Raw genomic sequence first — 27192 nt, forward strand, 5'->3', positions numbered from 1 at the left:
TGCCATCAATCATTGTAAAATCTGTGCATTTCAATGACAAGATTGAAATTTACAAAAACAGAAGAATGCTCAAAACTCTGAAAAACGACCTAAATGGAAAAAACATATGGATGAAAGAGCGATTGCCACCATTGCATATGTTTACCAAGAAACTTGCTGAGAATAAAAACTTAATTACTGTGACTAACAACTGTCAGGTTTCAGTTTTATGTAAAGGCACTAATGGAAATAACAAGTACGTGAAAGTAAATGATGCAATTGATCTCGAAAAGCTGCAAAATCCTGTCATGGCAAATAGGGATAGAACAGGCGCAAATGCAATTGCACTAAAAAACACTCAAAAACGCATGCATCGAGAAATATTTACTGATGAGGAACGAGTATTAAGACTATATGCGTCCTTGTCACCTGAGCAAAAAAAAAATAATGGGAGAAAAATTGGGTGCTGAGTAAATGTTTATACAATGTTTGCCTTGTGTTAACATATAATTGATGCTAGCTTCAATTGTTGTCCTCGTGTTACTGAGTTGTGTAATCCTAAACTTTTCGTTTGATGAATCATATAAATTCTATAGAACTAAATATTTTCTGTTGTCTCGGAGCAAAATATGAAAATTAGGAAAAGGTAAAAAAAAGAAAACCTCATATTTCATACTATTTTTGTTAGTTGAACATTCAATTGAGCTAGGCATAAAAAACACTTGCAATTAAACTGGATAATTTTTTTTAACTTTTTTTATCTGTCTGTGATTTTGTTTGGTAGAAGACGGATTCATAGGTAAAAAAACAAATACTGCGACTTCCGCGGAAAATGTTCTTTCTATTGCTCGTTAGAAAAAACTAAAAGCCAGTCCATTTGGTCTTGCGACTTTCGCGAGAATCCAGAACGGCAAACCCTTATTCAAATCAGTTACTATAAACAGCTACTGCGACTTCCGCAGTCTGCTAGCATTTTTTTCAAAAAAAAATCGGATGTTGCGACTTACGCAATTTCTGACATCCTTTTGTGATAAGACGAAATGTCGAAAAGTAAACTTATTAAGTGAAATGATAACAAACCTTAAAAATTGAAGAACGTAAATCTTCATCAAATCTCAGCGCGCGAAGATTCTTAATGCTCATGGAGTTTACAATTTTTCTTCAAAATGTACGATCGAGACACAAAAACTTTGAACCGCTAGAAGTTTTGATTGAAAGTGTACAATCCAAACCTACTGTTATAGCTCTCACTGAAACATGATGCAAAGAAAATTGTTCACCAAATGCATACAATTTAAATGGGTATGGAAAATTGCTTCGATGTGACAGAGAAACGAGAGGAGGGGGTGTAGCTCTTTATGTTGGTAATAAGTATGAAAGTAACGAAGTAAAGAAAACAACAACAAACATGTACAAGTTTTGACCACGCAATTGCACTCAGAGAAAGAGAATTTATGTGACTGTACTGTATAAGGCACCCAATTACGCAATTGATAATTTTGTAGAAGTACTAGATACTCATTTTACTGATCTAAATACTCTTGATTATACACACATAGTTTGTGGTGATTTTAACGTAGACATGTTAATATCAAGTCGAAATGCTGAAAAAGTTTGCGATTATTTTCGTTTACTAGGTCTGGAACTTTGATTTAATCAGGGTTTTTGTACTCGTGAAACCAGACAATCTAAAACAGCAATTGACTTGTTTTTTTCAAACATTGAAAGTGAAACTAAAATTATCAAAAGCGACTTAACTGACCACTATACTGTTATCTTTACTTCTCAAAAATTGTTTTTGGAAGTAAACAAAGAAAAAACCTTCGTTTTGAATCAGCTACACAAACTGTCTGACGAGGAAGTTAGAATAGATGTCAATTTTGAAGTTTTCAAAAACTGCAGAAAAATAAAAAATGATTTGGAATCTGTAGCAATTGATGAGTGTTTTTCTTTAATTCAAGAAATTGTTTATGAAGCGAAAGAAAAAATTATTCCCGCTAAGGAAGTAACCACTAACAATTTTAAAAGGGATAAACAATGGGTCAACAATCATGTGAAGAATTTAGCTACAAAGAAACGTAAACTTTGGCAGAAATACATTGCAACAGGCAGAGCGGAAGTGAAAGAACAACATCGTGTGCTGAGTAATAGACTTAAAGCTCTATGCAGGTTGCATAAAACAAACTTTTTTGAGCAAAAAGTAAGCAGTCAGAAAAACTCGAAAACACTTTTTACCTTAGTAAAAGATATCAAAGAAGAAAAACAAAACCATATTTGCCAGGTTGATGTGGATAAGTTGAATTATTTTTTTGTTACTATTGGCAGAGAATTAGAAAAACGTCACCAAGAAGTTGACTACCTGAAGACAGTGAAAACCATTCAAAGCAGTATAGTTCTCGAAAAGACGTCAAGCACAGAAGTTTTCAATGTCATTAAAAATTTGAAAAGCAAAAAATCAACTGATTGCTACAAATTAAATAATGTTCTCCTAAAGTCAGTAAATCATGCAGTTTGTGAACCACTAACAATTTTATTCAACACATGCTTACAACAGCAATATTTTCCAAAATGCTTAAAAGTAGCAAAAGTTTTCCCTCTCTACAAAACCAAAGGCAACAAATTGGATCCATCGAACTATAGACCTATATCACTATTGCCAGTCTTCGGGAAAGTTCTTGAAAAAATATTATACAGAAGATTTATTGATTTTCTTATAAAATATGACGTTTTATCAAAAGAACAATTTGGGTTTCAATCAAAGAAAAGTACAATTGATGCTGTAATGGAAGTTGTTGAATATTTAAGGAATAACATGAATAAACAAGAACCGGCGTGCTGTGCTTTCATTGATCTGACAAAGGCTTTTGATACAGTGAATCACAGTTACCTACTAACCAAATGTTACAAATATGGATTGCGCGGACCTGACAAAAACTTTTTGAAGTCTTTTCTAGAAGATAGGAAACAATATATTGAAATTGGAAATAAGAAATCGGATAAACTACTGGTAAACTGTGGCGTCCCACAAGGCTCAGTACTGGGTCCTCTACTGTTTTTGATATATATTAACAACCTTCCATCAGTTTGCAATGATAACAAAGTAACCTTATTTGCTGATGACACTAACATTTATGGATCGCTAAAAAATGAAACGAAAACTACAAAAATTGCCTAACAAGAGTTGTTGAATGGATGACAGCAAACAAATTAACAATTAATGATGAAAAATCGTCTTTAATGATGACCAATGAAAAGAACACATGTGATCATCTAGAAATACTTAACCACAAATTGAAGATTAGTGAAAATTTGAAATATTTAGGGGTTTATTTAGACAACCAGCTAAACTTTAAGGAACACATTAAACAAGTTAAGATCAAATTAACTCAAATCTCAGCCGCTATGTTCCAATTCAAAAAATTTTTTCGACGACCAACACTTGTGAAGTTATATAAAACTTATGTCCAGCCCATTGTGCAATATGGTGTCTTAGTTTACGGCTGTGGCAACAAGACAGATCTTAAGAAAATTGATTGGGCACAAAACAGGATATTACGGTTAATTTTCTCATAAAAAAGGGGGTTGATTTGTCAGAAATTAGGCAGAACTTCAAAATCTTCTCAGTTTTTGAGCTCCATGTATATGAGCTATTGAAACAACTAGTAAAAAACATAAGTATGTCAGAAGCAAAAAATTTAAAAACGCGAATAATATCGGATAACGAATTGAATGCAGTACTTTCAACAGAACATAGAATTAAGAAATTGAAAACAATAAACAAAAACACTACACATGTAAGAAAATCAATAACTGAACGTGTAAGAAATCTTTTCAACATAATCGCAAGACTTGATTTTTCATTTATTCAAGAAATTGTAAATTTAAAAACAGAAGGAACGGAATGTTTCTTACATATGTTTCGAGATAATTATATTTTACTAAATAAAGAATTATTGAATGCATTTTGGTGAAAAAAAATAGGCTTAGTTGACAATTCCTATATATAGTAAAACTTGAATATGCAGTCAGTCTTTACACTAGCTAGTTCATATTTTGCTCTGGAGGCACCACTTGACAGGTCAATGGCCTTTTTGGTGCTCTCTCTCGAATGATCACAATTTGTTGTTACGAAAGAAGTTGTTTTGCATAATGTCTGTATTTGATTATTCAGAAAAATTCATTATTATTATTAAGAGACGCTTTCAACTCGCAAAGCAGCTCATCACGTCGTCTGAATACAACTTGCATCCATTTTATACAGATAGGTCAAAATTCGTACCAAATCAATTGAAATACATTCCTGAGACTGAAAATTATCCTTTCGCACGACGTCACAAATACCTCGATCACAAGTCCAACAAATCATAAGAACAAGCGTACCCCCTTACTGCGGAAGAAATAGTTAAAGAAATGCTAAAGCTAAATTGAGTTGTCAGTATACTTTATTGTGTCCGAGTAGGTGCCCCAACAATAACAATGAAATGAAAACTACCGGAACACCAGTTTTATACATTTTACCGAAATTCCTAACGATAGCGAGAGTTTTAATTTCCAGATAATAATCGATATGGAGCTTGCTATATTTTTCAACAATTTTCTTGTTTTTCGGCTTTCTTCGTTATAATAAGCCTGTAACTAAGAAAGAAATACATGAAAATCGTTCTAATATACAGCAAACTCCATCTCGATCATTATCTGGAAACTAAAACTAATTATCGTTAGGAATCAACTTAAAGCGCATAATTAAAAAGCGACAAGGCCCATCTCCGAGAAAATGACGAAAGAGGCAAAAACGATAAGCCGCTAAAAATTAGTGAGTTGGACCTCTGTGGATTTAGGGATTTGTGCTGTGACACTTTCCTGATACGGACCAAAACCTTGAGGCCTCAGAATTCCCGGTCATCGTGATTTCAGAATCAATTATTTTGCAAAGTTTTGCAAAGTTATAAACCGGTTTGGTGAAGTTATTGAGGCCCTGGTTCAGATCGAAAATTATTTGAAAGCTTACATCTTAAGTAAAACACACAAATTTTGTTACACACAAATGCAATTGACTCCTGAATGCACAAGACAACAACTTGTGGCCACCAACGGTATTCGAGAACTAGGTAGCTGTAAAATGCTCCTGTGTAACATGTGCCCAAAAAATGTTGAAGGGGGACAGCTTCATACGAGTACGAACTCTTTCTGAGGATCAGAAAGCCAAGTGCTGAGGATGGAGAGAAGCTACGAACGTGGGAAAGCGATTCACAGAGAGTGTTGAACAAAAAGTCAACAACGCCTTTATAACACACGAAAAAAAGACAGTACTTAAGCTGCCGTCGTCTGTAGAAAGGCCTGCAGAGAAGAAAACACAAAAAGTTCATCAAAAAATGTTGTGCCAACGACTGATGAATTAAGTTCCGTACCAGATCAAATCGGAGTGAAACCAATTGTTGTTGAGAAAGAAGACTTGGACATTTCAAAGAAAGAGAGTGAAGCCGCGAACAAAACTTGTGACTGTCTCAAGTGAACACGGAGCAAGTGTAATGTTAGCCAAAAACTTAGAGAAACGAAAAGGAAAAGTAGCAATAAAATATACGTAGATAATAAGCCTTAATGACGCTATCCAAAGATGACGCTATAAAAAATTGAATTCTCAAAAAGAGGAAAGAACTGCTTGACGAAGGCTACCTCCGCGGAAATCAAAAATCTAGAGTTGCTCTGTGATGGTGAAGTTATTACGATCGAATCGAACTTAGGCGAGTCTACTTGACTAGGTTCATTACACATTCTGCAGTCAAATACAGGAGGTCTAGTGAACATCAAAAGGTGAACAAAATTTGGCAACGCTGCTTTAAACAAGATTATATTAATTGACTTTGCGAAACCTGTCTAAACAGAAGTATCCCTTCAACTGAACTTTTACTTCTCATCTACAATATTTATGGATCATAGCCTTGAAAACAAGAAAAAACCAACACTGCGGTGGTCTCACTGCAATAAAAAAACACCTTAAAAACAGAACAGATGGCAAAAACTTCCACATTCGGGTACATAAAGTAAAGTACATCTCAACAACCTTGAACTCCACATTTGTGCATTTTGCTATCCGCCGAAAGAGAGTCCATGTCAATGCAGCCCTTTACAACACCAAAAGAACCGACCGTAAATTTCACGAGCTCTGGAGGTGCAGATTACGAAAGCATTAATGCTATGCTCTGTTTAAAACCGTTCAAACAAATCTGTTGCTCAAAGATCAAAAATATGTACTATGCACTGTATGGGTATCTTGATCAAATAATCGAGATGAATGTACGAAGACGGACAAGGCATCGACAATCTTTACCGTCTTGGATAACTCCTTATACCTCAAATCTCAACAACAAACTGAAAATTCAGCAGACCATGTTTAAATCAAAACCCACGAGTTATCGGAAAAATCGAGTTATGAAACTAGAAAAATTAGTATTGAAGTCTTCCCAAATGGATAGAACTGAGAACCAAGTGTCCTTGCTTGAAACAGGAAACACTAACGCAATCTTCAAGCATCTCAAAGCCTAAAGAAAATCAAAGTTTACCCCTGAAAAAATGTTGCGTACCACGTACGAACAGTCACTAAACTAGGCATCTATAAGTCTCCAATTTTAACTGTTCTTCTTTACGGTTTCTCATGTGTGGCAACAACACGATCAGACATGCAAATGCTCGAAAACTTTTAAAAAAGACTGTTAGATGGATAACCGGTAACAAAGCGACCTCTTATGAAAATCAATTAAGATTGTTAAATGTTCCTGCAGCTAAATAATTTGGTTAACGTTATAAATTAAATGGATCAACAAGAAGAGTTTTCAGCCGAACTGACACTCGAGGGACGTTTGAACGACATCTTTAAAGTTTTGAACAGAAAAAGCACGAACGGAATTTTACTACCGAATGACACCGAATGTTCAACATAACACGTTCAACGGGTCTAAAAAATCGAACATCGCGATACGTCAACATAACAATTTCAACGGGTCTAAAAAACCGTTTGCTAACTTTCATGTGGAAATTTGTCAACAAAAGATTCGGTGAACAAAATGTCCGCACGTGGCAATGGTTCTCCGACTGTCATTTGTGCAGAAATACGAGTTTTAAAATAAAGACGACTAGGTTGTTGTTGCGAAACCCCGACAACAACATCAAACAGGTTGTTGTTGCGAAACCCCAACAACAACATCAAACTATATGCCTACTAAGTTTGCGGGGGGGGGGGGGGTGAAACCGGCACAAGTGTTCTTTAACTCAGTCGTAGTAATCGTTACATTATTTTTGCATTATTTGAAGATTCAATCAAAATTAATTTCATAAATTCCTCTCAATTGTTTCGTTTGATTTCAAGAACCCTTCGAAAACAACTAGGGTAACATTTTTATAGGAGTTTTTGGAAGATGGCATCGAATTGAAAAGTGGTGGTGGAGTTTTACCACTGCTGCCCATGCTATCCCAAAAACAGGCATCCGGGATAATCGTAACGGATATTTCCAAAATTGGAGCAACCACAAATCTGAACTTAACTCGCCTACTGTCACACATGCCCACACACGCTTATAATCCTAGTCCTCAAAAAAGGTCGTGAATAAGAGTGACATACTAGAGTAAATTTACTCGGGCGAAATTCATTTTTGCTGCGTTTTGCAATATGCTACAGGGGGGGGGGGGGGGATCCAATGATTGAAGAGGTAGGTCAACCTACCAATAACATTGACGATAATCCCACCAGGTGCTATTAGAGGATTCAACGCCTCACTCACAAGAATGTGACCATAGTAGTTGTTCTTCACAGTTTCCTAAAAAAACATTTTGTTTCTTTTTACAAGCCACTATTGCTTATTGGTCAGTTATTGTGAAGAGAAAAATTGATGAGCATAATTCAATAAACATAACTGTCCGTCGATGTTAAAAAAGACCCGTAGAACACATTCAATTTTGGCGTTTTTGTGAATATCCGACGCTTAGATTTGTATCAACACTGAAAAACATGAACAGCAACGCAATCCATTGATTATGCTTCATTTCATGGTACAGTGGTCAAGTGGTATGATTCTCGCTTAGGGTGCGAGAGGTCCCGGGTTCAATCCCCGGCTGTCCCCATTTATTCAGACACTGTTTAAAAATATTTAATTTTTATTGTAGAATTATTCTCTTCCTGAGATGGCGAAATTATAAGATAGGATTGTCACGGAACTATACATTATAACACTCAAAACAATAAAAACCTTTTGACATGATTGAAACTTGATAACTCCGCGAGTCAACCAGGGACAGTGGTCTAGGGGTATGATTCTCGCTTCGGGTGCGAGAGGTCCCGGGTTCAATTCCCGGCTGTCCCCGTATCCAAGTACCTTCAAATTTTTGGAAATAACATTTTTTGTGAAGTTTTTAAAGAAAACACCCTCAAGTTTTTGAAATCATTACGGTTTGTACAATGCAAAAAAGCGTCAAAAAATACAAGGATAGCTGCATCATTTGTTTGTGCTATAGAATTTGAATAATTAGGATATGGAGATCTATCCTATTAACAATTCATTCTTCCTTCCCATATTAATGTAACGAGGGAGACATTAATAGGAGGAGTAGTAACTTCACAAGACTACTAGTCAGTCTTAATTAGGCTAAAGGGTTACAACAAGCCCTTCAATCAATCCCTACAATATAATTACCGAAGCTGTTGCAATGTGCTAAAAAATGACAGAGGTACAAAAGTTCTCAATTCATCAAATCTTTCCATGATCAACCAGTATACTCTAAATTAACAGTCAAGACGAAGTAAAAAGGCTATCGGTCTTCACTCTATAACCCAGACAGACTAGTATAAACGCACCTGAATAAAACGCTAAGTCAATACCACTAAAGTACTTAGGGTTACTGCAGACCTTGTTAGTATCTATTTGTTCAACAGCACACGCTTCAAGCGTTACCTTAGCTCGCCAAGTTTTTTACGAGCAGGCAGCCCTTCCCTCAGAGAAGCTTCACTATTGATCCCCTAATAAGGAGTGCCGAGGGTTAATACTCTGAGAACTAGTCGTCTCGGTGATGACAAAAGTCGCCGTTGTTTTCGTGGTGGTAGTCCTTCCAATTCTACATAGCTTAGACTACTCGTTGATTAGTTTTTGATTCATTAAAGGGATTGTTACCCAAGAAGGCTATATCTATGTTTAAAAAGCTATACCTCAGTATTACTTATGATTCTAAGGCTATTTAATGTGAAATTGATAATTATCCTTTCCAAACCTACTTTTAATTAATAGTGCGTTCTTGTGCGTAGGGAACAGTCATATCAATAATACCGAGAGGTCGATTTCGTGCATTATAATGAAGTATACAAAATCTGTACTAGAAATTTATAGAAACAAATTTTGAAGTACTTGGTAGAGCGGAAAAACTATTTAGGAAGAGCACAAAAAGCAAATTTCTAAAGTTTAATTAAGCACGAACAAAGCTACCTGGATATCATAATATCAAAACGAGCACTACTGAAAACGAAATCTGGCCAATATCGGTTAGCATACTGGTCAAGTAAACAAAAGGCGATTCTAACAAGTTATGCACAAAAAATGTTGAAAGGTATGAGTAGTATAAGTAAATGACTAGTAGTAGTACTAGGGGGGGGGTGTCACGATCTGTAAAAAACCGACCCCCTCATTTTTGGCCGAAAATACAAATTTTCGAAAAATTTTAGAATTGATCCCCCCATCCAAGGGAGGCATTGGTATTAATATTCATATTAGAGATTTTTTTTCGACTTTTTGACTTTCGGTACTCCAAACATTTAGCTGAATTCTGTTCTCCGCTTGAACTCGTTTAACTGTTTGTTCTTTTTGTTTACATCCCTTTGCAACCTCGTCTAGCCAATGTTTATAACTAAGTTGAATAAATTGGTTAATTTCGTTCTCCGCTTGAACTCATTTAATTATTGTTCTATTTATTTACTTAAAGCGCTTTACAATCTAGCCACTGTTCATAAGCTTTATTGTTTTGGACTAACAATGACGAAGCCCGTTCTATTTATTCTGTTAAGAGTTTTAAAACTACCTGGTCATAAGTTTCGATGTTGTCTAATTTTATCGAGAACAGTATAAGAGACTCCCATAGTTCAAAAGTTTGTTACTTCCCGTATTGTTTAGGTACTAATGATCGACTTCGGTAAATTCAGACAACCATATCAACAGAGAACCGGCGTATATTTTTCAAATAACTGAGTTTTGTCTAGACAACTGAGATACAATTCTTGTTTAATCATTTTTCTCACACTTCATCGCATAGCATTCCAAAGTAAAAGAAACCAAATCTTGATTCTTTATTTTGGCTTATCATTAGCAAATTGACACGGGTGACAAAAATTTGGCAAACCTATGTTCCTGAATTTTATATTTTTGAGCCTTTCGAATTGTATCAAACATAGTGATCGAACAATGGTTTGAAGTGTTCCTAAAACCTTTTGCAAGGTCAAGGTTTTTGAATAGCTAGGATCTTGCAGTTTGCCAAATTTTTAAAATAGTCAAACTCAGAAATGGAACATTGTCAAAACACTGGCTTCATTGATCTCAATCCCTGCAGTTGTTTCAACTGTTTACCTTCAACACACTCCAATAGAGACAGAGTCCCGGACGAGCATGATGAGTCAGAGGTGGTGCTTCTCATTGTCCTATCTGATGATGAAGGAGATCTTGACGAGCAACAGGAACCAATATTGGTTACAGAAATTGTTGAAAATCTCGACTCTAATTTAATCATGACTGACAACTCACAACAAGACACGACAAACAATGACCAGGAAAACATAGACTGTGATTATATACAGCCTAAGATCGACAACCAGAGCGAACCAAGAGCAATATTAGCGCAAGTATCGCAACCTCGGTTCCGTTTGAAGAAAAATAGAAAAAAGACTCAAACAACTCAAAGACCCAGAGTTGTGAAAACCTTTTCAAACAATCTTTTGAAGCGATGTTTCAAATTTAAATAAAATTTGGTACGAGTATTTTCAACCTTAGGTAAAGCTAATAAAGATAATTCTGCTGAACCGTTCCAGAGAAACTGAGTTGTAATTTTTGACAATAGACAGCTTACATTTTTTATCAATGAGTTGTCAAGCAAAAAAAATTTTCCTCAAGCGGTATTTAATCAAGTTTTGACTTTCGATAATGAAGGTAACAATTAACAATAACTTGTGTATTGGATCCTAAGCTACGTAGTGGATACCTAAGCGAGTTTTAACTTGTACATATCAAGGGTATTGGTGAAAAATAACTTGTGTATTGGATCCTAAGTTACCTAGTGGATACCTAAGCGAGTTTTAACTTGTACATATCAAGAGTATTGGTGAAAAATAACTTGTGCATTGGATCCTAAGCTACCTAGTGGATACCTAAGCGAGTTTTAACTTGTACATATCAATGGTATTGGTGAAAAATAACTTGTGTATTGGATCCTAAGCTACCTAGTGGATACCTAAGCGAGTTTTAACTTGTACATATCAATGGTATTGGTGAAAAATAACTTGTGTATTGGATCCTAAGCTACCTAGTGGATACCTAAGCGAGTTTTAACATGTACATATCAAGGGTATTGGTGAAAAATAACTTGTGTATTGGATCCTAAGCTACCTAGTGGATACCTAAGCGAGTTTTAACTTGTACATATCAAGGGTATTGGTGAAAAATAACTTGTGTATTGGATCCTAAGTTAACTAGTGGATACCTAAGTGAGTTTTAACTTGTACATATCAAGAGTATTGGTGAAAAATAACTTGTGCATTGGATCCTAAGCTACCTAGTGGATACCTAAGCGAGTTTTAACATGTACATATCAAGGGTATTGGAGAAAAATAATTTTTGTATTGGATCCTAAGCTACCTAGTGGATACCTAAGCGAGTTTGAACTTGTACAAATCAAGGTTATTGGTGAAAAATAACTTGTGTATTGGATCCTAAGCTACCTAGTGGATACCTAAGCGAGTATTAACATGTACATATCAAGAGTATTGGTGAAAAATAACTTGTGTATTGGATCCTAAGCTACCTAGTGGATACCTAAGCGAGTTTTAACTTGTACATATCAAGGGTATTGGTGAAAAATAACTTGTGTATTGGATCCTAAGCTACCTAGTGGATACCTAAGCGAGTTTTAACATGTACATATCAAGAGTATTGGTGAAAAATAATTTGTATATTGGATCCTAAGCTATCTGCTGGTTACCCAAGCGGGGTTTTAACTTGTACATATCAAGGGTATTGGTGACATTTTTGTGGCCGAACAAAGTAGTGTGGATAGCAAAAGGGAGTGCAAAGCGGAGAGCAAAGTGGAGAGCAACGAGGACAGCAAGTTGGAAACGGACTGCAGAAAAAGAATAATTCAGTTAGTCCTTTTAAGTTTGACATCTTTTTGACCAGTTTTTTTGGGTTTTTTATTTCAAAACTCTCCTCTTTGTCTCATGGTATTTTAGTTCATCACCAATTTCCGATGTTGCTCACCTTTATATTTTTGTTTGTTGATAAATTCTATATATATTGGGAATTAATTTTAATATCTTGTCTGGAGTACAAAGTCTTGAGATAAACAGTCTGAAGAGTAGCAGGAACTGTACTCGCTTGACGCCAGTAAACTCCTTGCCTTCTTAACTTTGGCAACCCCAATGATTGAGAAGCGGACCTTGCTGGTTTAGAGAAACCCCATTGCGAAAATTAGACGGCACCAGTTCACAAAGTTTTAACACGCACCACCATTCACAAACACTCACTGAGTTCACTTAGACATTTAGATCAGTTGTAGGGTAGATTATGACAGATTGCTACAATCGACACAGATGATCTACGGAGGTAACTATGAACATGTTTCTAATTTTTTCGAGACAAAGAGCAATTGCTGTTTGGCAATAAACATCAGCTACTTTTTTCATTTCCATCTGATAGCGCGGAAGCTTTTTAGACGCTTATACTATGGATTGAAGGCACTGAGGATAAAAATGACTTGGTTAATAATTGATCAACTGCTTATGTGGGAGCTTTTAAAAGACTTATACTATGGATTGAAGGTACTGAGGATGAAAATGACTTAGTTAACAATTGATCAACTGCTTATATGGGAGCTTTTAAAAGACTTATACTATGGATTGAAGGTACTGAGGACAAAAATGACTTAGATATAAATTGATCAACTGCTTATATGGGAGCTTCTAAAAGACTTATACTATGGATTGAAGGTAGTGAGGATAAAAATGACATAGATATAAATTGATCAGCTACTAGTATGGGAGCTTTTAAAAGACTTATACTATGGATTGAAGATACTGAGGGCAAAAATGACTTAGATATTAATTGATCAGTTTGTATTGTAGGAGCTTCTAAAGGCTTATACTATGGATTGAAGGTACTGAGGGCAAAAAAGATTTCGATATTAAATGATCAACTGCCTATGCGGAACCTTTAAAAGACTTATACAGTACAATTTTTCTGTAACTCGAGTTGAAAAGATTTCTTATTTCCATCAAACGGGAAAAAAACAAAACACAAGTCACAAAAACTAAAGCAAAGTTCTTTCACAGAAGTTAATTTTCGTCACTATCAGAGTCAATTTGTACTACTCTCCGTTTCTGTATTTCATCTACATTGATAGATTCTTTGTCTGATATCAGCTCCAGCGTTCGTTTTGCACACTTTTTCATACTTTTTGAGGGTCCGGGATGGTTGATGGGTTGCTCTTCTGTTGAAGAGTTAATAGAAACATGAATGGGGGATACGGGTCTTGGGTCTAGAAGACTAGGCGACGAACCTGATTCAGCAGCCTGATCGTCTATAAAGGAACATCTTTCAATTTCGTCCTCAATCACTTGTTGAGTCAGATTTGCAAAATCTGCAATGTCCGCTTCAAGCTCATCGTCACTGTAAACACGCTGGTTGAGACCGGGATCAGGCGGAGACCAGACTTCTGCTGACATTTGGGGACCTGTGTATTGAGTTGGTAGTAGACTTTTTGGCGTTAATGAATCGGCAACGTGTACAACAGTTTCTTCCTCGTCACTCGAACCCCAATCTGGATCCTGTACTACGTTACGCATGAACATTTCCTCGCGCAGAGCGTGGTGACCAAATGGTAGAGTTGTGATCTTGTCGTTTAAAATATACCGCTTGTCATCGTATCCCGAGAGTGACTTCTTGTTGCACACAACTGTCATTAGTTGGTGTTTGCTCGAGGCAATTCTGGCGTCGATAAGTCGAACAGTTTCTCCTCATGTGAGAACCTGTTTGTATAATTCATGTGTCATCATCCGCCTGGCGTCTTGCTTCACACCTTTCGCCGACTGCTTTGCAAGACCTAAAATAGAAGTTCGTGCATTCTAGCTTTTGTTTTTCACTTTTTTTTCTTTCGTTTTTTCTTGGAAATCTAATCCTAGGTCTCTTTTTCTTACTTTTTATCCGGTTTTTTTGCTCATTCTGCTTTTTGTTGTTTTCTTGACTTTTTTAGGTTTTGAAAAAAAGTTGACTAACCATCTGCCAGTTTGATGGAATACAGCTTTGGCTTCAACCCCACAAACTCAGAAATCATCTTGCCTCCCATCTCATCTTTAAATTTTAGTGTCACCCTTGCGTTGCTTTGATCGTACATCTCGTGATTAGTTGGAAAGTTTGAGAAATCGAAAAGGTCCTTCACTGTGGTCTTCCGCTTCAAGTCTGCGAAGAAGTCGTTTGAGAAAATTTCATAAACAAACGAGTCCGTGTCCGAGTACAGTAGTTTACAATTGAAGTGTTTCTTCATTGTATTGTAGTGGAAGTCGTACATGAATTTCTTCGAAAGATCTAAGATGCAAGCACCTACGATAGTTGGTTTGTCCCACTCTATTTCAGTCTGATTCAAGCTTATCGTTGCCAAGTTCTCATCAATGATTTTGAACGACTTCATCTGTGGAGCGCTGGTCCATTTCAGTGTCTCTTCTTCACTTCAAGCCAGTTTTACTTTTATGCGATTGCTTTTCCCCTCACACGTTTTCCCAAATGCGCTGTTCACCATTAGTTTATAGAAGTTCTCCTCGAACTTGTTCTTGGCTTGCTTTCGCTTCTGAGTGTTCAACTTTATATATGGCGCTAGCCATTTCGACTACTTAAAAGCGAGTGACCGATGTAGTTTTCAACTTTCAACCCCAACCGCACGTAGAGCTTCAATGTTTGATAGTGTAAAATGTAGTTCTTTTTGGGGAACAAGGTCTGGATCAATTTGTTACTCGAAGGCGGCGCATTCATCTGCATATCATTCAAAAGCTCTTCCTGATAGTCACCCAACCAGCATGATTCAACTTTCTGTTTTGTTGGGGCCCAGGGAAAATCTGAATGAAGATCATGAAAGTCATCTGGTTACAACAAATCCACTTCTAATACGTAGCCAATATCGCTATCGTCAAGTGTCTCCAACACGCTTTGGATGAACGCTTTTTGAATTTCAGGATCCCAGTTTCCGTCAGTGTACTCAAAATTGTTCAATGGCAATGGAAACTTTTCCATTATGCCCCCATACAAATTGTTTGCATCAATCATTACTATGAAGGTTGAGGGTGCTTTGGGGTTGAAATTTGGTAAATATTTGTTGTTCGCAACCGCCAACCGCTTATTGTATATCGAGCTTACGCCACCACGAATCAATCCTTCTACCATATCTAATTGTTCTCTCTCTTTTAGAAGTCTCAAAGGCTCTTTAGATAATTTTAGCATAGCATCACCAGAAAAATTGGAAGCGGTATAGTACTGACAGCAATCCAGTCCGTATGTTTCGTAACACACCTTGCGGAAGCAGAGCATAAATGCAGCTAGAAGAAACACATCAGTTTCGAGATACAAACTATAGTAATCTTCAATTGTTTCACATTGAAACTTCTCAAAAACTTCTAGCGCAAGTTTGTACTCGTCTTCTGTAACGCTCACTCGATACTGTTGGAGACTATTCATCCACTTTTCTCGTGGTGGGAGTGCGGTCTCTTTCAGCCTATTGAAATTATCAATGTAACAATAGGGAAAAAATCCCTTCCGTTTCAACATTTGCACTGAACTTTCTGGCCAATCCTTAAAGTGATGTTCTAGCAAAGTAAACTGATCAGAGGGTAAGTTTTGTGATAGAGAATCTAATGACGAGGCCATGAAACGAAATGAGTCTAGTAGCCTGATATACTCATACACCGGTTTGATTACTCCATTCTTGTCCTGACGGTTGTAGACTAGAACCCCAATTTCCAGAGCTATATATTTCTCATCTGTATTCGGAACAATTGATACAGTATTCCTCATGTTGCTACCCTGGAGAGCGAGAATTACATGGTGAAGATCGTAGTTTGAGAGGTTATGTGCAATTAGCGGAGTATAGTTGAGAAACCTCCTGTTGATGTTACAAGTGTTATGCGCCCATCGGAAGAATTCCCCAGTGAAGTGACAATGATCTAGAACTGTCGGGTTATTGAAATTGTGTTCCAATGGTTCTTCACATATCCAACAATTGGCGGCATCTTCTTTCGCGATCAGAGGCTGGCCAGAGAAATATTTGTGTTGCTGTTTAACACTGTAAACTTGTTTTGCTATGGTTTCCAAAGACTGAACAAATTGTTCCATGACCTTCGGCCCTGTCAAACAATCAAAATGAAACGGTTCAGTTTCGTTTTGAGCCACAAACAACATTGCATAGCTACACGGTTCATGTACTTCTATTGTTCTTGTTGCTGATTTGGTTGGGTTGTTTTGACATTCTGAGACAGGTTCAATTATTGACTCCAAGTCAAAAAAGCCAACAATCGGAGCAAACCAACGGGACTGAAACTTTTTGTAGTAAAACGTTGTGTTTTTTGGCATACTCACGATTGCTGGTTTGTTCTTCCAGCAAAGTTCTAAATGTTTTTCATATCGTTCTTTTGAGGTGCAAACATGAAAACAGTTTCTACAAATATGATTATCTGCTCTCACTAGTCGTTCCTTGACTTTATGAATAAGAGATCGCAAGTTTCTGATTAAAACGTAGTGATGCATTTGACCATCGCTAAGAAGAAGAAGGTCCATGTTGAATTCACAGTTCTGTTTTTTGGAAACTCGGAATGGTATCAGTCCGTTTTCAGCGTAGCTAAAATATTCAACCTTTTTTTTGTTTTTTATCTTTCTTCCCTCATTTGCTTTTGTGCGATAATCTTCTTTTTAGTTTTAAAGTTTTTCGAGAAGAAAGATTTTTAACTTACCGAAAAACGTTGACGCAGACATTGTTTAGCTCTTCAAAGCGAGTCATCTGGCGGAAGCCCATAGGCATGTCAAACACACCATCTGCTTGTTTTGCAAGCGGGTTGTCTGGTCCATATGTTACTGGGCTGGTTATCCTGCGTGCCGGTGCACCAGGAGGAAGAAGTCGAGGGCCAAACTTCAAATGGTAGGCGGCAGTATAGCAATACAGGAAACAATTCTCGTCTTCTCGGTTTCCGATATTCAGTAGAGAACATGTGCGAGCTAGAATGCCTGGAAGCGCCCAATATGACGATGCCTTATTGGTTTAGCTTTTGCTAATCGGATTTCAATATTGACAATTTGGTTGAGAGTCCAACCGCTACCATGGGAAGCAAAATTGTTGAGCGCTAGGAGCATCATTGCATGGAAGGTTTTATCTGCAAGACCACCGAAATCCACTCGTTCCATTTTTGATGCGACAAGAATCGAAATTCTATCGGGCTGGCTTGATGATAGATCATCATCGGTTTTCATGGGTTCGACGAGATCGATAACTGAGTTGAACTGAACTTTTTGTGAGTGTTGCTGAACACTAATATTGATAATGTTTTCAATCTCTCGGCGTTTTAGCTGCATAACGTGTAATAGATCAACGTCTCTTGACCCGACGGTAATCTCATAGACTTTCAGTGTATCGCCAAAAGCGCGTTCGCTTGGTATGATGCCTGAGTCCTGTAGGTTGTTTACGTCTACACTCCAAGCTGGTAGACCGTGGAAAGTGTTCATGTGCTCAAGATAATCAGCGTCACGTGGAAAACATTTTTGACAGTATATGCAGTATCGTGGACTGGTCGCCGCATGCTGCACAGTCATGTGTCCTGTTAGCTCATACAGGCTTCTCGTGGTGAAACCACATTCAGTGCACTCGAATGAGTTTGCTTGAGGATAGATCTTATGCACTTCTTTCCGATGTCGACGAACGCTTCTTCTATTTGCCAGTAGTTTATGACAAATTTCGCACTTGGCTTGTCCCATCCCACAAAATTGAATGTTGCTGTAAGAGAGTAACGGTTAAAGAAACGATTAATTACAAATTTTAGTAGTGACAAAAATGTATCAAGTTTGAATCAACTGAAAGCAAAGTGTAAGGCAAAAAGCAATGAGTAATTTTCCAGTCCGGGGGACCCCGCTTTCAACAAGTTGATTGGCCAATCGGATGCAAGCAAGCTGTCTCTTTTTTGTTTGTTTTTGTCGAGGGGCCATCGCGTTACAGTGACGCAATTCAACCTGTTAGCGTTACTTTTTGTACATAGCGCACTCGGGTCCAGACAAAACTCTGAAGAAGTTGTTTACAAGCCATCAACACAAGTCTGAAGAACTTGAATCTGTTTACAAGCCATCAATGTTTTTGTGATAGTCGAACAATTTAGTTTGTTTTTCCAGGGGAGGGGGAATTTAGTTCTTTATAAAGGTGAATTTTTGGTTGGTGAGCCATTGACCTAACTAAAAAAGAAATCGTGTATAATTGTTTACTTCATATGTTTTTATAAAAGACAACAGCTGAATTTCATTGATATCGGGAATGAATAGAAAATTATCATTGAGAACACAATGCACTATATAAATGCAATAAAGTCCACACATTTGAGAGTCTGCACTTTGTAGGGGTTTATTTGTGTCACGTCTGTCTTCCATGAGGTCCACTATAATGCTATCATTAGTGCTTTGTCGAAATCGGTCTGATATGTGTTTATATGAATAGAGAGGTAATGCCAGCGGGTCGGCAAAGTATGTTATTGGGTAGGCATATCTCTTTGCAAGCACAATCCAATGAGATCCAGGTGAAGATGCTGGTGAAGCGTTAACGATAGCAAATGAGTTGGTTGGCATGTGCAAGGGGAAATTGTCAGCTGCATAAACACCGTTGAATTTAAACATCAAATGACCGGATTGTAGAGTCAATTTGAATATTTTATCTTCATCCATTAGATTATAGGAAGAGCGTTTTTGGAAACGTTTCTCGAAGAATCGATATAAACTGTTGAACATTTCTCCCCGAGAAAAAAAATTTCAATGTTGCGGGGCAACGCTGCACCGAACTTGAGTTCCACAGATAATGAAGAGTTTGTTAACTCGGGATAAATAAAATCATGCGTGGCTTCTTGAGTGCTGGTGAGATCAAACACCATAATGTAATGGTTAGGAACATCAGATAGAGATATCCCGTGACCATTTTCTACATAAGCTAGTGCAGCCATTGAGTTCTAGTATAGTCGTTTATTATCAGTTGTTGACACTGGTGTACCAGCTGTGGCGAACCCATTACGGTATATTATTATCTCATTCAAATCAAACTTCCAGTATGAAAATAGATTGAGCGTACTAGTACCGATGAAAGCATCGCTGCGGCACATGGCAACTATTAGTCTACGAATAGGTTCTTTTGTGAAAATATCCTCCTGCTTCCAGCTCTGTTGCCCAGCTGTTGCTAGAAAAGCTTTCGAAATAACTTCATTATAGCGGTACATTGCAGGTGTCTTGAGAAGTGTTTTCTCGATTGCACCAAGCACGATATCGGAGACTGTCAATTTTCACACGAACAAATTTGCTTCATCGATTTTGATTTTATAGTGTTTAGCCCCGTCTTCACTCACAATCGCAAAGTCATCCTGTGATCGTCGGAAAGAAATTCGCAGCGTTACTCCACTCGTTAGATGCTTCTCGCATGAAAAGAAATCGATAGCTATTTTTCCATACAGTGTGAGTTGAGCAGATCTTCTCACAGTTTCTTGTCGAGCTGTGATCGTAGCGGCTGGGACGCCTGTTGGGTCTGCTTCATCATATCCTTGACATTTCAGCCAGGTTTTTTCGCCTCCGATCCATGAGAAAATTCTGTTTCAATGAAACTTTTGTGTGCGTAGTGACCATTGGCGGAAGAAATTTTGGTATCGTTTGCTGACACTGTGCAATCGGCGAAAAGGGAATGTAAGACATTATTGACTAGATGTGGCGTGTCACATTTGTTGGAATCTCCCGTGGTGAAGCGTAAATCGTTTCCATTATTTCGAACAACTCGAAATTTGATTTCCAGATAAATTTTCTGTAGGTCGATGAAGTTATTTCTGTCACCGACTATTTCAAACTCTAACGAAGATCCAGTGGGCGAGTACAAGGGTCCTGTTTTTTGCTCGAACGATTGATCAAATGTTACAAGAAGGGGAGGTTTCTCAAACAAGTCCAATGAGCTATGTGTTGCCTCTGTGGGAATAACAATGTTAGTACGCATTTTTTACTTTTGAGAAGAAATCTGATCGACTCCTTTGTGGCTTCGTTTTCCGCGAAATGATCTTTTTCTTTGATGGAGACTGCTTTTTGTATGCTTTCTTCTTCGACCTCCTTCGATAGATTGCTTTTCGTCCTCGTTGAAGTGCTCCTCCGATTTGTTTTCTAGCTGTTTTTGCAACTGTACTTTTCAGAGCTTGCTTCGCTGATTTCTTTTTTGTTGCAAATTCTAATAACTCTGGTGCACCTTGCACTAGCAATTCTCTTCCAATTGCTTTTGCTGCTGGCCAAATAAGTCGTCGGCCTAGGGGTAATGCAACACGACCAATACCAGCAGCTAATGCGCCGAATCCACTTCCTCTTTGTCTATAATGTCCTGAGAAATGGGGCACTGAATTGGATGCTTGATTATTATAATAGGCTTCCATCAGTTAGCTTGTTCTCTGGAATTTGAGACTTATAACAACTTAACCAATTCCAGTGAAAGGGATCAATTTCCCAGTTTCACTTCTCAGCTCAACTTTGATGCTCTGGATATTGTTTGAAAGTAAACGCTTGTAGTCCAAGTTTGTATAGGTTTTATGGTGAATAGGTGCTACTGTGTTGAGGCTACCGTTTCTCAGACGTCTCTCCGATTCAATGATTTTGAGAATGGGTGCACGTGAGTCACCCACATGTTGATACTCAATAATATCAAGGTACACAAAAATAAGCTGTGACCCACATGTTATATCAACAGGGAAAATACCAAAATGTCTGTTAGGAGTGTTCGGGGTCCCATTTTCGAAGTTTGTCTTGTAGCCAATGTGAACAAAACCATTGTGTGCAGGGTCCGGGGTCCCCTTGAAACCAAGAATGCTGGGAATTTCATCGTCTTGAAACGACAATCCTTCATTTTCCCCAAATGTTAACACAAGCTTTTGCGTTATCATGTCAAACTTTCGATCGAACTGTTTTAGTTTTGCAATGCGAACAATCTCCGAGACTAGATCTTCCCAGCTGTTGTAAATACCAATCCGAATTTTTCTGAGTTGTCCTGATCGATTACTCGACTCATTTGGATTGGTCATTGAATTCTTGTAAACAACTATTTCTCCAGAGTTTACGTTGTTGATTTTTGATGGAAAAGATAGAAATGTCAATGCTACTTGCCATTCTCCCTGTAAGTGTATCGGTTGTGATAATTGGTTCCGAAATGATGCCATAGTATTTTCATTAAAAACGTCCATTGATGCATTTGATAACATGTCAATTGTAAACTCATTGCTGTTAGAAATCATTGCTCCTCTCCAGTGTTTAACGCATCAACTTGTACTAATTCCGGTTCGTAAAACTTCCCTAGGATTTTAACGTTGTTTGCGTCAATCAGATTGTAGGTAGGTGGACTTGTTGTAGCCAATCTTAGTACTGTGAAAACTTCGTCTGTATAATTCTGAGTGTAACCTTTTCTGAGGGTATCGTCTGGTTTCGCTATTCGTACCAGGTCCCCCTCTTCGAATCGTGGTTTATATTTATTGTTGTCCCAAGCAATCGAAATTAAAAATGGTTCATGTTTTTTGAATACTTTATTTGGGGCTAACTTTGTAACGCGGTTAACACGACTGTTATTTACGAAATTTACGAAATTGGGAAGCTCCTTCATATAGTTCCAAGACCATTTTTCTTCCAATTATCTGTATATAACGTTTTTAAGTGATCGAATATTTCTTTCCGCAAACGCAGATTTGGTTTCGTTTTCGGTTGTATACAAATGAATCTTTTTGTTGTCACAGAATGTTTTGAACTCGCCCTTGAATTCGGTGCCTTTGTCTGTCCACACTTTCTCTGGTTGTTTCGTGTTTATCATTTGTTTGAAGGCTTCAACGCAATCCTTCGAATACATCGTTCTGAGAGGTTGAACACGTAAATAGCGTGATAAAACGTCAACTGCAATCAATAGGTATTTGACCCCATTGTTGTGCTTGGCTATTTTGTCCATATAGGCTACATCCATTGACCAGATTTCGTTTATTCTGTAAGCAACTACCTTCAATCGTGGAAAACTTTTCCTGAATTGACGATATTTAGTGTATGAGTTCTTCGATTGAAGGAAATTTTTCAATTTTTTTGTGGGAAAATCCGCTTTCCTCTTTTATGTTAGCAACACTTCCAAATGCTGCTTTCCCTTTCGTGTAAACTTTATTTAGTTCATTGATTTCCGCTGAATGGAGTTTTCCAGTCTGTTGGCGTTTTAATTTCTTCTTCTGCGTCTGCGAAGCCTTCCTCATCAAAGCTAGCAGTCTCTGTTTTTTTCTGCTCTCTCGATAGCAGGTTTCTGTTCACTGGATGCTCCATCTGGAAACTGACGTAGTTTTTGCTCTTTCGGAATTTTTATGAACTTCTTTGCGTAAGTATTACAAGTGAGATGTGGTGCAAGGTTCAAATAATTCAATACTTGATAATCGTCCGGCAAAAGTTTTGATGATGTTTGTTGTAATGCGTAGAGGAAAGTTGATGCTGGAATGTCGGTGCTCCTTCCATTAATCAGGATTTTACCTTCAAAGTCCAGTGAAAGGTTGCGTGATCCGTTGATTTTCTTCAAAACTATTTTTGCTTTTCCAAATTTGTCTTTATCGAGAAAATCTATATCATCGATCACACTCTGACTGATTTCATCAAACTCTTTTCGTTTAGTGTCGTCTGGGATACTTTGTTGCTTTTCTTCTTCATCGGAAACCATGACGTCATCTGTTTGTTGCTCTGTGTTCTGCTGTATGACCGCTTCTGCTGGCTCTTGTTTTGAAGTTCTCTGTAGAAGCGATAGTTGTTTCGACTTGTTTTTTGGTAGTGGATTGTTTAATATTTGCGGAACTTGGGGTTGTTCAGTTGTAAACATGTTGCGAGGATTGAGCACAAATTCCTCAGTTGGCATTTTTCTGTAGATACTCTAGACAAGGTCTGGCAATTAGTTGAATCAGAGAATGCCCTCTCGTTGTCTGGAATAATTTACTTCTCTCCAGCGCACTGAAATATTTTTTAGAAAGTTGTCGTAGTTGAGGTTCGAATTGTTGTAGTTCTTTCTTGTTGATTGGGACAACACCAGAGAGCACGTTCGTTACACAATCGCTTAGGAACCAAATGAATTCAATATCTTGGGCTAGAAAAATTCTCTTGCTTTTCGATTTGGGGTTGCTATTAACGCACCAGCGCTTCAGCATAAGCAAATGTCTCTTTTTCATTCGTAATTGGTGTAATAACTGCTTCCTCCGAAGGAATATAGAATACTGATGGTTCGGGACCAATGAGTTGAGAAGAAAATCGTAAGCCTTGACTTGTTTTAGGATCCAGATCAATTATTAAATGTCCATAGGGTTGAGCTGTTGCTATTTTGTATGCGTCCTTGAGTAATTGGAGACAGTTTAACTGTTTTCCGAGGTATTCTATTTGCTGAATGTCACGCAATGATTTGAATAAAACTATATGAGTTGTGTTTAGATCAATTGTCCGCGACCATTTACTCTGTTGGAATAAGTTGTGTTTGACGTAGATCACATGAAGTTTTCTGTGTCTTCCTGACATTGCTATTTTCACAAACTCTTTGTCGTGAAAGATATCATCGCATGAGTCATCATAAACGAGCAGACAGTCCGAAAGCTTTTTCGTTATATCCAATCCAGCATACTTGATGAACTCAATGTGCGGTATTTTTTGTTGTATAGCTGTAAATGTGTCCTGGAACTCTTTGTAGAAGTAATAAATTTTCAGATGCGCAGGGAGATGCTGGGTAGAAGGACCTACCTTGCAACATGTTGAATATGAGGTCAGTTTTCCCAGAACCACTTGGGCCTACAACCGCCATGAAGATCCTATCGTTTGTGAGAATGACTTTACTCATAATTTAGGAATTGGTAAAATATAACCAACCAGACTCGAAAGCAGTGCAATCCAAATTGATTTCTCTTCGCAACTCTCCGAAATCAAGAATAGCATGGCAAAACAGAGACTAATCATGAGCACTATAATACTCACTTGAACGAAAAATATAATCTCTGATCGAGGGACTACGGTATTGGAACAGCAACGCCATGGAGGTCTCTCTCGGTTTCCATCATCAAAAACCAAGTTTGTAATACCCCCATCAATTTCGTCTCTCGTAACGCGGGTACTCATTGAAACAGTTTTATCGATTTTACTTAACGTCTGTATACTGGAACTGTAATTTGAAAAATGATCTTGCTAGACAATTTTTCCAAACTCATGTTCTGATTTTGTCTTCAAATATTGTACCATCACGCCCAAGGGCTTTTCTGAAGAATTTTAGTGGTCAAATGTAAAGATTTAGAGGGGGTCGTTTTTTACAGTGCGGGACCCCCCCCCCCCCCTAGTACTACTACTAGTCATTTACTTATACTACTGGTATGCTAAAATTGGCCGCATTAAAACTTCTAATCAATGTTAGATTACGATAATTAGATTACGATAGATTACGATAGATTACGTTAGATTACGATAATTCATTCAGAGTCTTACAAAACAAAATTTTATCTGAGGCGCAGATTGCCTTTCGCAAGGCAGCTTTTTGGAAGTCACTCAATATATTATTGTAGCGGCCAATAATTTTGGTGAACCTTTAGATTCATAATTTCTTAGAAGTACGAAATCACTTACTTAAAAATAACCGAATAATTATCAGTGTCAATAATTACTCATTGAGCGGTTCAAAATGGTTTGAAATTATCACTAATCTATTCAGCTGTTTCTCAATTAAACATTCCAAATCTTTATACTCATGGTAATAAATCAAGCCCATAAAAATCATAGGTCATTCTTAAAGCGCTTAAGCGCATAATATTTTCAACCCTAACAGCACTCAGCAAAAATTTTACGTTACGATACAATATGTAATGCCAAGAACAGTGTAACTGCCTGGGGGTTGCATTAAGTACTGAGAGATGCACATACGTAAAAGATCCTGATAGTTAAACGAGTAGTTAGAAATTGATGAAACCTGAAATTTCAAAAAAGTGCAATGGTGTAGAATAAATGATAGAGTAAGACAGCGCCTAAAGACAGAAAGAAGGTGATGTTTTAAAGCATTTATAACCAGGAAATTCCGAATTAAAAATCTTAATGCAGAAAAACAGGTCCAAATTTAGAAATAATAAATTATAACTATTCTGCACAGTTTAACAAAATAAAATTTCTGGTCCAGTTAGTAAGCGAAGCGCTGGTTCCAACACGGCCAAAATAATCAACAAATCTTTGACAACTATTTTCTATAAAAACGAGCGGGGCCACGTTCGTCAGAACAGAAACAATCCGAAAGCAAAAACAGAACATAGACAAAAGAAAAGAAGACAACCAAAAGGCAGAGAAAAAGGAAAATAAGTTGCCAGAGAGCAACAAATACAACTATATCAAACAAGAAACAAAGTGGGAACCAAATAGAAAGAAGTAACAAATAAAGGAAAAAAACGTAAAAACGAAAAATAACAGAATGAAATTTGACTAACAACACTATTACAAAACGACCAGCTGATAGACAGAAAGTCAAATCGTTCAGGTGAGTAATCTTATTTAGAAGCATTAACATAACAACGAAGCTCATACGTTTGTTAAGAGTCCTTGTCCCGGACTTTAAAAAAATTAAAAAACAACAGTACTTCATTAGCTCTATCACGTTTCTCATCTAAGATTGCATTTCATACAAAAAAAGAAGTCAAAAGATCAAGTCTAGACACGTTCAATTTCATAACAATCCCCAAAAAGGACACGGTAAAGATCAATACACAATCAATCTATAAAATAATGAAATTAAAAGTTTGCATGTTTTATTTAAAGCCGCAAAACAATTCTCGAGTTCACCGAGAACGCTCTTGGCCTAGTCAGTTTGATTCAGGGGTTGATTGAAATATTCAACACACGAACCTCCGGTATAAGTTTGCTCTGTTCGCATTTACAAGTCTTTGATATCCCAAAATGGCCTAGTCCTCTCTTTAAAATTGTAATTTTTCTCTTGATCAAAACAATCTTTAATCAAACTTTGCATTTATGTTACGTTTCTCGTTCCTGATGAAACTTTCTTTTTGTTTTCGGCCGCTGGTATTTTACTTGCTTGCAATTCTATTTTTTGCTCGGCTCCGAATACGTCAAGTGTTGTCCTTGTCGATATGTCAATGGTAAAATTTGCGAGTTGACTTCCCGTATGTTCCACGTTTGCCTTACATTGTGCACGCTCTTTTTCAGTTCTCTGTTACCCTCAACTTTCAGCTTTACCTCTACAGTTGCTCTTTAGTGTCGGCCTGGTCAGTATTCTATGGTGTTTACCGTAAAATCTAAATTTCGTCTGTCAGGTTTGGTTGTTGAATGATTTGCGGATTTTCCGCGCTTTGTTTTGGCGTCGTGGTTGATTTACGTAATGGTTAAGTGACTCTGCTTGAAGTCACTGATAACTTCTGGCGTTTATCGAGAACCGCGAAATGGTTCAAGATATTAAGTCAGAATTTCGAATTGACTTCTGCAGAGTCACTTAACCATGCTTAAAACACGAAACGCGCACGTTTTAAAATGATGGAAGTCAACAAATTCAACTTCTGGCTAAGTAGCAACTTCTGGCATTTTGACTTCTGGCACTGCAGACTTTCGGCATTTTAAAACGTGCACGTGAGTGTTTTAATTTTTCCTTCCGATTTCCTCATTTTCTTCTAATCGAACTTATCGGAATTTCCGATTTGGAAATCGATTG

General features: G+C 37.3%; 1 protein-coding gene and 2 non-coding genes across 3 annotated transcripts in view; 2 read left to right on the top strand and 1 right to left on the bottom strand.

The window, feature by feature from the left end:
- LOC142352091 (uncharacterized) overlaps positions 1-27192 on the bottom strand; it is a 50894-nt gene that overhangs the window by 19500 nt on the left and 4202 nt on the right. The window contains exon 4 of the mRNA XM_075404458.1: positions 7697-7790. Coding sequence (XP_075260573.1) covers positions 7697-7790 — 94 coding nt within the window. The remainder of the gene's footprint in view (positions 1-7696; positions 7791-27192) is intronic.
- Positions 8022-8093, top strand: Trnap-agg (transfer RNA proline (anticodon AGG)). The gene has a single exon. It is a non-coding gene; the product is annotated as a tRNA-Pro (tRNA).
- Positions 8262-8333, top strand: Trnap-cgg (transfer RNA proline (anticodon CGG)). Its single transcript has one exon. It is a non-coding gene; the product is annotated as a tRNA-Pro (tRNA).

Source organism: Convolutriloba macropyga, chromosome 13 (assembly GCF_964194025.1).
Source record: "Convolutriloba macropyga chromosome 13, txConMacr16.3, whole genome shotgun sequence".
NCBI lineage: Eukaryota > Metazoa > Xenacoelomorpha > Acoela > Convolutidae > Convolutriloba > Convolutriloba macropyga.